Below are 11,950 nucleotides of genomic sequence, written 5' to 3'. Positions count from 1 at the left end.
GGTGACGTGGGAACATTGGGATAAGCTGGCTCCACCGAGGGCGCGCCTCACGTTTTCGGCAATTTGCCACTGAAGCTCCGCCACGTCCCCGCATTACTTAACTATAACAGAAAAACAGCTGTCCGGGACGCAGTAGCTGTTTCAGAAGGCATGGAACATCCACCGCACGATCTGGGGATCGCGGTCCTGATCCCCTCGACGTGCTTGTGACTCGCCCCGTCGCATTTCAACTACCCCCTGCCGTCGGAACTAAAAAAAAAAAGAATATTCCATTTGGAAATGGAATACTATTTTCTTTTTCTCGTCACTCCGACGAGTGCAATCCATCACAATTCGGTCTCCACTAATCCTCGTCTCTCATTCGCTACGATTAGGGGCCTCCTTGATTTCGTCGTCAGACACTTTTGTTTGTTCTGGCGATCTCGTTCTTGCCGAAGATTAGGGTTTTCATTCCGTTCTTTGGTTTCCCTTGTCGCATTAAATTGAGGGGTTGGATCATTTGCGGCTTTTGAGGGCCCGTTTTTGATGCTTTACTTGCTTGTCTGAAGTTGGAGGGGCATCTGTCGTGGGTTTGAACTGGGGTAGAAATTTGATGAAGAAGAAGTTCGAATCGGGTAAATTTGGTATTTTTTTTATTCCGTTAAAGGAAGAGTGGAATTTTAGTGAATAAGACTGCATCTTTGCAGGTATTCTTTGGCAACTCGAGGGGTAGTCGGTGGCCTTGTGACTTTCTGGCATAAAAGGAGTGGTCATTAATGGGTGCTCTGCAAGTCGGGGAAGTTACCATCGCAAGAAGAAGCTAAATTTAGGGCTTTAGTCCGACGAAGTGTTCCTTCATCATTTGCTTTTGTAACAGAACCATCGCAGTAAAACATGACATGCTATGCATGATTGATCTTTAAATCCGAAGTTGTGGGAGAAGTTTTGCGGGCATTTTCAGTTCGATATCAATTTCTGAAGGTTTTGACCTGATGTTCTCTTCTAGAACCGACTGTACACACGATACAGCTGGAATTTCCGGTCAGGTGCTTATAGCAACGAAGTTTGTCTGGCCCTATGGTGGGAGAACGGTTTCCCTGATTGGCTCTTTTACGGGGTGGGATCTCTTTCTTTTTTCACTCCGTTTCGTTTTTTAAAAATTTATTTTGCTTTCTATTTGTGTAATTGTGAATTAAAGAAATACCACCAAAATGACTGGTTTAATTATCTTTTGTTAGAAAGTGCGATTAGATACTTCTCAGAATTCTAAAGAGTTAGCTTCAGTATATGCGCTTGCAGCCATACAGTGGGAAACTACATCAAGTTCCTTTTCTTATACATCTTGGTTTTGATTAATAAAAGTCAATCCTGTTCTTAAAATGGAAATGTTCTTCTTTAACACATGCAGAGTGTCAAGGTTACTTGTGGTGAATGGAAGTGTAGTGCGCATGCCATGACATATCAACCATACTGGACTACATATAAATAGGCAGTGCAACTATGATTGCTTGTATTTGTGTAATTGTCTGACGTATATCCATATAGGGATATACAATTTTAATTTTCTGGTTAGTCAAGACATTTTGGCTTGTGAAATCCTTATGATGTATTAAACTTTGGAATCTGAAAGAATACAGGCTAGCTTGTTGTTATTTTATCTTTAACGCTACAGCTTATCTATTTTAATTTTCATCATAGGTGGACTGATCGTTATCCAATGTTCCCTGTGGAGGGTTGTCCTAACATATTTCAAGCTGTCTACAGCTTAACACCAGGCATTCATCAGGTCAGCATAAATCTGTCATATCAGAGTTTGACATGGATGGACCATGTCAACATCATGTTGTCCACTTATCATATGCATTTTGAATTCTTTAAACATGTCATGTCTCTTGATATAATATTATTTGCTCTTATGAACATTGGCATCCAATTCATGAACTTTATTACTATTATCTGCAGTATAAGTTCTTTGTTGACGGTGAATGGCGGCATGATGATCAGCAACCTCATGTGGTGGGAAATTATGGGATAGTGAACACTCTTATTCTCCCCCAAGAATCTAATCCTATACTGACTGCCTTAGGCCTTGAGAAACCTAGTAACCGGATAAACATGGATGTAGACAATTGGAACTTCCGGCATGTGGTAAGTCTGCATGTATGTTACTGCATCCATATGTAATCCATGTCCATGACTCACTTTATTGCATACATATGTTGTGCTTTTATGGAATATACTTGCATGCATCACCATCTTTGTGCTAAGTATATGCTTAGTTTTGTACTTTAAATATGTATATATGGTTTGAATTGTAATGCTTGCCACCAAATCACTAAGTTGGACGTGTTTAGAACATTGTTTAACTATTTTCTGCATCTATTATGTTTGCATTTACTGAGACAATATATAGATTCAAGAGACTTGATAAGATATAGCTACTTGTTTGTTGCATATTCATCTTGTTAGGATCTTCACTGTGGTCTTTGGAGTCCTTGAGTGTGGACCCATTTTTAAATGCTTGGCTGTAGATAGCTCTTAGGAAAAAAATGAATGACAAATTGAGTTGTATTTCTGTCTTTTTTTTGACCAGTGGTACTTCTCAACATAAGCAACCTATGTACTTTATTGGTGTGGCTGCACATATCATTGGATCTCTTCAGATGCCGCATTGATAGAAGCCCTGTGCACTAGGTTACTCTTTTTAGTGATGTTACTCATTAGATGGTTGAATTTTCAACAAATTTCTTGTTTCATTGAGTCATTTCCTGATTAAACCCTGAACATGGAAGTCTTATCATGGGAGAATTTCAGAAAGTGTGCTGCATCTCAATTTACACAATATTTGGTAGAACAAATAATATGATATTCAATGGGGAATGGTGGGGAGGTATGTTTACTGGGAGAAGCAGATAGAGTGAGAAACTGAGAATGTCAGCTACAAGGGCTTTCTAGGGGAAAAGCGAGGAGGAAGAGGAGGTGGAGGGAGAGGAAGGGAGATTATCAAGAAGGCTTAGGGGCAATAATGGATGCAGAGGAGAAAGAAGGAGAGCGATAGTGGCAGGGAAGAAGAGGGCGAGGAGGAAGAAACATGGAGGAGGGAAGGGGGAGGGGGTTGTTGGGACACTCGGTAGGGGGCGATGGTGGAGGAGGGAGACATGCAGTAGGAGGGAAGGAGAGGGGGGAGGGGTGGTATGAAGGAGGCTTGATGGGGCAACTACGGAGGAGGGAGAGAGAGAGCTGGAGGAAGGAGAGGGGTGGGAAGGGGGTGAGAAGCACGGAGGAGGTGGAAGGGAGGGGGGTGTCGAGGAGTCTCAACGGGTACGACAATGAAGGAGGAGAGGGAAAAAGAGGGAGAGTGATAGCGAATGGGAAAGGGAGAGCTGCCTTGTGCATGGATATGGGGAGGAGTTTTCACCATGACACCACCAATGGAGGGCTGCCTTACGCATGGATATGGGGAGGAGTGACGGGAATCATCATTGAAGAGGCGGCGACAAGGAGCTTTGGTTGTTGGTGAAGAGGAGGGGGGAAAGCATCTGAAGAGGATAGGAAAACAACAATAAGGAGATCGAGCAATCAAGGGAACAAGAACATGGTTTCTCTCACCAATGGGCTCACGAAATGAGATTGGGGATGGGACTTGGCTTAATTGAATTGATTGTAACATTTGGGTTCACTTCAAGCCAAATTAATTTTAATCGGGTTTCAAATTAGGCCAGGCAAGCGCTTGGGCCCAATTATGCGACTAAGCAACACCTAATAGAAGGCGCCTGCCTGAACCCTATTTGAGGCACTATATGTTAGCTTGTGTTGACTATTTTAGTGTTTATTTTTTATTTAAGATCAATATCTTTCTTTTCCATAAAAAATGTGGACTCTATGGGGATTTGCCCTTGTAGAGTCTGCCTTCTACTCTCATGAGCACTTCCTCTTGGTGTCTTGCTCCACCTGTTGCAGTCTTCATCGCATGACATTTTGAGGAGTTGTCAATCCTACTGTTATTGTGGTTCACCATTCTTCATGGTGACTTTGGCTATTTCTCTTCTCTTTCTCTCTTCTCAGACTACGGTTAAAGAGGATTGACCCGACAGGTTTATCACATCTTTTGTGCATCCTGTGGATAACCCCAACTAAAATCAGTCAATCTTGATCAGGATTGCTGACTTTTTTAAACCTTTAACTGGGACTTGCCCAAACATTGGTTAGGACTGGTTGTAACCTGTTGAGAATTGGTGGGAGCATATAAGTAACACATTGGAACAAGTATGGTTAGCTGAGAGAATTGGAATAGACGAATTCGGTTATTTTTGGTGAATCCAACTGATTTTGGCTGATGCTTTGAAAATTAAAGGGTTTTTTGGTTGGGTCCTTGTTATGAGATTTTGGAGACAATAATCTTGCAAATGATGAAAAATTGGCCAATCTTGAATTGCATCTCCCTACATTCCAACTCATAGGAACTTCTTTCCCTAGAATTTTTATTCTTTGCATCATAAGTCTATTTATGAAAATGTTCTGTGATAAAAAATCCCTTTAAAACCGAGTTCCATATCTTAATGGGTATATCTGAAACTTCCATTGATATGAATTTGTGTTATTGTTCTTTGTGCTTATCTAGTTATTAACTATTAGAAAATTGTGGGGTCATTGTTTGTGATGAAGTCAATTGTAAATTGTAATTATAGATATTTTTATTTTTGAAATATTTAGAGCAAGGACATATGGTGTAATCACTGATAATTTCTCCCTTAACATAAATTAATTACTATAAATGATGTATTATTTTATTATTAACTTCTATGTTTGTGTACTATAGTTAAGGAAATGATTAAATTTGGTTTCCTTAATTATATGGATAAGTTAGGAATTCTACTAATCAATCAAATTATTAATTGATTTATTTCCTAATGAATGATTTGATTGTTAGGAAGTAAATAGTTTACATTCCATTTTTGTATGTGAACTATAAGAAATGAATATTATATTTCTTTCTTTGTGTGCAAAAGAAAAATATAAATAAATTTTAAAAGATAAATTAAATTATTACTTATCTTTCGGGGAGATCTCATCTTCTCCTATATAAAGGGGACTACTCCTCCCTCATTTCTCACCGTGTCTAACAATGGGAGGATTGAGGAGAGGACTTCCCGAGGAGATGATATCGAGGAAAGGATAGCCGAGGAGAGGTAGGATCATTTTTCTTTTTTAATTAACTTTGATTTATGTTTTAAAATCTTGATGTTGAAATTGTTATAATTTTATGATGTATAATGATATTTTAATTTCAAAATTTCATGATTAGTAAATAATAACAATTGATTTGTGATGTTAGAATGATTATTTGATTTATATTGATCTCTTAAACTTCAGTAAATTTTAATATTGATTTAATTATTAAAATTCTTATTTTTGGATTAGCATAATAGTTCTAATTTATTTAATTAGATATATCTATGTTTCAAAAATTATGTGTGAATTTCTATAATGTAATTTAGTTTTAAATTTAAGATCATTAATTAAAATTTTTAATTAATGAATTTGAATTATTCTTTAATAATTTTAGATATTGAAATCCAATTTGATAAGAGGAGTCTAATTGAGGTCTGACTTGAGTCAAGTTGATCTGTCAAACCGGATCGACTCAGCCCGTGTGTTCATGTGACTCAGCCCATATAGCCAAGTACAACCTAGCCCATGTGACTCGACATGACCTAGCCTATGTGGCCAGGTAGGAGTTAGCTTTTTATGGCTAGGTACGACCCAACCCATGTGGCCAAGCATGACCCAACCTATGTGGCTGAGTACGATCTAGTCCATTGACCATGTATGACCTAGCCCATGTGGCTAGGCATGGGCCAGCTTATGTGGCTAGGTACGACTCAATCCATGTGGTCAGGTATGATCCTAACTCATGTGTCTAGGTACGACCAACTCGCGAGCCAAGCATGGCCTAGTTCAGTGGTAAGGCTTAGCCTAGTCCATGAAGTTAAGCTTGCCTAGCTATTTGATTGGCATTAGACACATCGTCGCTCCTCTATCTAGCTCGTTGTACCTCAACTCAACCTATTACTTGGAACAAGCATGTGTAGTGCATATGACCCATCCAAGACTCAGGTTGGTTGTTTCGGTTTAGGCTAGTATTATATGACATAGTCCAATTTCCTCTCCCTTTATTGGTTTGAGCTCGTTAATTGACTAAATCAAATAGGTTTGATAAGTTGAAACCAGTTTAGGGTGATTCCAGACTAACTTGACTAATTCAAACCTACTTGACTTAATCGAGATCAATCAAATCTAAATTAGACCAGTCTAGGGTGATTTTAGACCGGTTATATAAGGATTTGAGGTTGGTTCTATTAGGTCATAATCGAATTGAGCTTGGTTTAAGTCAATTTAGCTATTCCAATTAGGGTTTTAGTTGATTGAGGACTATTGAGAGATTGATGTTTCATGCATTTATGATTTGATGAACTTAAATGTTTTATCTAAAGATATTATTTGAAAATGATTATTGATTTTCTACTTTTCTTAAGTTTATGATATTGATATGATTGTTATCATGTAGTAGATGTAACTAGGCTAGTAGTTCACATTGGAAGTGCAACCTGTGAAAGGAGCTGTGGGCCCATTACAGTGTGGTGCCACCAATGAACATAGTCTAGCAAATTTAAATCAAGTATAGTCTCTCATAATATTTAATCATATTGATTTCTTGATGCATGCGTGAGTGTATGGATGCGTGTAAATGAATGATCATGAATGTTTATGTATCCCTGCCGAGGGCAGGTATGACGATTCCCTTCAGTGATTAGCGGACCGTTAGACGTGATGGTTAGACGGTTCTTCCATCCGCTATTGGGAGGAACGTGTCCTTAGGCGAGTGAAGGATATCACTCCATCCGCTGTTCGGAGTACGATATAGATTATTTCTATCCACTGTTGGGAGGAATCCATCACGTGGAATATGCCTCTATATTTTGAATATGATTTTGCCATTGCCCTCTTCTCTCCTTTTTGCAGAGTAGATAAGAGTTGTTAATTTAATTATAGAATGTATTATTTTCCTTTTGAGACATATATGATAAATAAATATTATTAATTAACTTAGTTATTCGTGAAGATGCACATATTAGATTTATATCTAATACTGAAAAAAAAAAATAATAATTTGGCAATTTGACTAGAAATATTATATGATGCTTATGTTCACTGTAAAATATTTAGATTTATATTTTATTTTATAAAAAATAAATAAATTAAGTTTATTGCATAAGTCTTATAGCATTTATTATTTTGACCATATCATTTTTATGTTAGGGATCTAAAATTCATTCATATAATTTTGTTATAAATTTAAAGTAGATTATAATAAAGGAAGTTTTACATAATTTCTATTATAGTTTGACATATTATTTTTGTTACCCTTTGTTCTAGAATATTATTTTATCTATAATTATGAATATGGTAAATTTAATAAAACATATTTGTTACTGTGTGGATTCTTTAGGATTGATGATTAATTATCTTTTACAGTTTTGTCTTACATTGTTATGAATATTTATAGTTAATATATCTAGTTTTACTAATTGAAGATTATACTAAGTATCAATTATTCTCTCGGATGTAAAAGTTTTGATAATTTTAAGTTTAAAATTTTATAGGATCTTTTAAAAATATAAATTAAAAAGTATTTACCTTTATAATTTTTATTATCATATATTATTCTTAAAATTGAGATTAGATTTGACATGTGCTAGGATGGTTTGTAGAAGTTATTATTGATATTAATAAAATATGTGCCTTTGAAGTTGAATAAATTTGATCGTGCATTGATATTTAAACTTAATCGTATGAGTAATTAATTTAAATAGAGTTTTGATTTAGTGTCAAATTAATTATTAGATATTATTTGTTTAATGCAATGATGAGTCTAATGAGAATTAAATATAATGTTATTTTTTTGACACATATAATATATAAATCATTTGAAATTATAAAAGAATATATGTTGAATAGTTGGATAAATTTTCATTATTTCAATTGCTTTTGTTTGTTGAGTTGTACTTCAACTTATATTTTATGTCGACAATCAATTAATTTTTAAAAATTAAAATTTTTATTGATTTATTAGATATAGAATTTGATATACTTGTTATGGGTAATCTAAAACCAAATTTATTCAATAAGTTTCATTAATTTGTTATATATTTTATGTTAAAAAAAATATTTTTGACTTAAAAGTTTTCAAGTGGCATATTTAATCAAAATATTTTTCAAGCTAGTTTAGTTTTGTCCTTTGACTTAGTATTTCAAAAGCTAACTATATTGATTAATGTTATTTTTAATCAAATTTGGGGACCAAATTTCTATTAAGTGGGGGAGAAATGTAATCACCAATAATTTCTTCCTTAACATAAATTAATTACTATAAATGATGTATTGCTTTATTATTAACTTTTATGTTTGTGTACTATAGTTAAGGAAATGATTCAATTTGATTTTCTTAATTATGTGGATAAGTTAGGAATTCTACTAATCAATCAAATTATTAATTGATTTATTTCCTAATGAATGATTTGATTTTTAGGAAGTAAATAGTTTATATTCTATTTTCGTGTGTGAACTATAAGAAATGAATATTATATTTCTTTCTTTGTGTGTGAAAAAAATAAAAAAAATAAAAAAATTAAATTAAATTATTCCTTCTCTTATATATAAAGGGGACGACTCCTCCCTCATTCCTCATCGAGCCTAACAATGAGAGGATTGATGAGAGGACTTCCCGAGGAGATGATATCGAGGAAAGGATAGTCGAGGAGAGGTAGGATCCTTTCTTTTTTTTAATTAACTTTGATTTATGTTTTGAAATCTTAATGTTGAGATTGTTATAATTTTCTAATGTATAATGATGTTTTAATTTCGAAATTTCATGATTAGTAAATAATGATAATTGATTTGTGATGTTAGAATGATTATTTGATTTATATTGATATCTTAAGTTAAGTGAATTTTAATATTGATTTAATTATTCAAATTCTTATTTTTGGATTAGCATAATAGGTCTAATTTATTTAATTAGATATTCTACGTTTCAAGAATTATATGTGAATTTCTATAATGTAATTAGTTTTAAATTTGAGATCATGAATTAAAATGTTTAATTAATAGATTTGAATTATTCTTTAATAATTTTAGATATTGAAATCTAATTTGATAAGAGGAGTCTAATTGGGGTATGAGTTGAGTCAAGTTGATCTATCAAACCGGATCGACTCAGCCCATGTGTTCATGTACGACCTAGCCCGTATAGCCAAGTACAACCTAGCCCATATGACTCGGCATGACCCAACCTATGTGGCCAGGTAGGAGTCAGCTCATGTGACAAGGTATGACCCAACCTATGTGGCCAAGCATGACCCAACCCATGTGGCTGGGTATGATCTAGTCCATGTGGCCATGTATGACCCAGCCTATATGGCCAGGCATGGGCCAGCTTATGCGGCTAGGTACGACCCAATCCATGTGGTCAGGTATGACCCTAACTTATGTGTCTAGGTACGACCAACTCGCGAGTCAAGCATGACCTAGTTCAGTGGTAAGGCTCAGCCCAACTTATAAGTGAGGCTTAGCCTAGTCCATGAAGTTAAGCCTGCCCAGCTATGCCATTGGCAGTAGACACATCGTCGCTCCTCTATGTAGCATGTTGTACCTCAACTCAACTTATTACTTGGAACAAGCATGTGCAGCGCATGTGACCCATCCAAGACTTAGGTGGGTTGGTTCGGTTTGGGCTAGCATTACATGACATAGTCCAATTTCCTCTTCCTTTATTGGTTTGAGCTCGTTAATTGACTAAATCAAATAGGTTTGATCAGTTAAAATCGGTTTAGGGTGATTCCAGACTAACTTGACTAATTCAAACATACTCGACCTAATCGAGATCAATCAAATGTAAATTAGACCAGTCTAGGGTGATTCCAGACCGGTTCTATAAGGATTTGAGGATTTGAGATTGGTTCTGTTAGGTTATAATCGAATTGAGCTTGTTTTAAGTCAATTGAGCTATTCCAATTAGGGTTTTGGTTGATTGAGGACTATTGAGAGATTGATGTTTCATGCATTTATGATTTGATGAACTTAAAGGTTTTATCTGAAGATATCATTTGAAAATGATTATTGATTTTCTACTTTTCTTAAGTTTATGATATTGATATGATTGTTATAATGTAGTAGATGTAACTAGGCTAGTAGTTCACAATGGAAGTGCAACCTATGAAAGGAGCTGTGGGCTCATTACAGTGCGGTGCCACCAATGAACATAGTCTAGTAGATTTACATCAAGTATGGTCTCTCATAATATTTAATCATATTGATTTCTTGATGCATGCGTGAGTGAATAGATAAGTGTAAATGAATGATCATGAATGTTTATGTATCCCTATCGAGGGCAGGCATGACGATTCCCTTCGGGGATTAGCGGACCATCAGATGTGATGGTTAGACGGTTCCTCCATCCGTTGTTGGGAGGAACGTGTCCCCACTTAGGCGGGTGAGGGATACCACTCCATCCGCTGTTAAGAGAGTGTACCATCGGGTATAATGTATGCCTTTGTTATCTAATTATTATGTATGTGTTGTATGTGGCTGATGCATGATTTTGTTTATTATGTAAGAAATTATTATTATTTTTTTGATGCATAAGTTTTATAATGAATCGATATATTATCATTTTTATTGATTTCTTATTGAATTATTGATATTTATTTATATTACACGAATGTTAAAGATTATTTTTATGATTTTTTCAAGGTTTCTACCAGCATGTGTGATTGCTGATATGTTTTTATTTTATATTTATTTTCAGAGTAATCTACTACTTTTTAATAGATCTGAAGCTTGGGTGGAAGAGACTTGTGACTCTACCAAGAAGATGTCATTCTTTTTCTAGTTAATAGAACATTTACTATTGTAAAAACAATGATTTGAATTCAAGGATGAAGGAAAAAAAAGGAGAGTTTATTATGTAAATTATGGATAATAAAATACTGATTTTATTATTCTTTTTATAAATCTGGGATGTGACATATTGAGCTATCTTTGATTTATTATTTTAGATAAATATTTCATTCATATTATTTACATAGGTTCAAATAAAACTTTATGTGGATAAATTTATTATTTGATAAGATAAATATGTTGTTATGTTCAATCTTAGCATATAGAATCCTTATTTAAGTTTTGATGGGTTAGTTGTTTAATTAAGGATTGAACATATCTTCTAACAAGAAAGAAAAAGAGAGAAGAGGATATTGATCTAATAATCTAAGAACAAAACAAAGTGCTTCATGTGCATAAGAAAGTTAAGTGCTTTGCACATTTTAGTGTTACCAAATATTAAAAGAAAACTTGTCGTTCACATAGCTAGTAGATTAGCTAAAGAGGGGGAAGTTAGTTAACAAATAAATTTTAAACTTTTGAAGGGATCAAATAAGTTGTCGTTTTCATCATGGTTAGGTTTGATACCTAGTTTTACGTGTAAGGAGCATCAAAGAAGTGAAAAGGATCCAGAAACACTTCAAATTGATTAGTTTCTTTAAAGATCATAAACCGTAAAAGATATTAAAATCAAAACCATTTATTCTCTGTGCATTTTAGATTATAGGACATGATCAACGGCCTAAGAGCTTTTCTAAAACAATTCTTTGTGCAATTTGCATCAAAAGATTTATATAAAAGTTTTTTTTGAAATAGATTTATATAAAAGAAAATATTTTCAATCACACAATTGTATATTGTCAACCAAGGTTCGCCTTGCCAGTCCGAACCAATGTATTGGTTGGTCGATAGTATGGCATGTATCGCTCTATGTCGACGTACCATGTGTCGGTACGGCGGGGCATACTGATAGCATGGAAAAATGTTCGACAATAGTTCCAAAAAATTTTGAAAAAAAAAAAAAAAAGTTAAA

The 11,950-nt window shown here is 34.6% G+C and overlaps 1 protein-coding gene across 1 annotated transcript in view; it reads left to right on the top strand.

The window, feature by feature from the left end:
* The first annotated feature begins 291 nt into the window (after window positions 1–291).
* LOC135638968 (sucrose nonfermenting 4-like protein) overlaps window positions 292–11,950 on the top strand; it is a 57,057-nt gene continuing 45,398 nt past the window's right edge. Inside the window, exons 1-4 of the mRNA XM_065152603.1 lie at window positions 292–614; window positions 687–1,096; window positions 1,678–1,765; window positions 1,942–2,127. Coding sequence (XP_065008675.1) covers window positions 972–1,096; window positions 1,678–1,765; window positions 1,942–2,127 — 399 coding nt within the window. The 5' untranslated portion in view covers window positions 292–614; window positions 687–971. The remainder of the gene's footprint in view (window positions 615–686; window positions 1,097–1,677; window positions 1,766–1,941; window positions 2,128–11,950) is intronic.

The sequence above is a fragment of the Musa acuminata genome, chromosome BXJ3-5, assembly GCF_036884655.1.
Source record: "Musa acuminata AAA Group cultivar baxijiao chromosome BXJ3-5, Cavendish_Baxijiao_AAA, whole genome shotgun sequence".
Taxonomy (NCBI): Eukaryota; Viridiplantae; Streptophyta; class Magnoliopsida; order Zingiberales; family Musaceae; genus Musa; species Musa acuminata.
The sequence above is the reverse complement of the archived record's forward strand: the minus strand, read 5'-3'. Positions and strand labels throughout refer to the sequence as shown.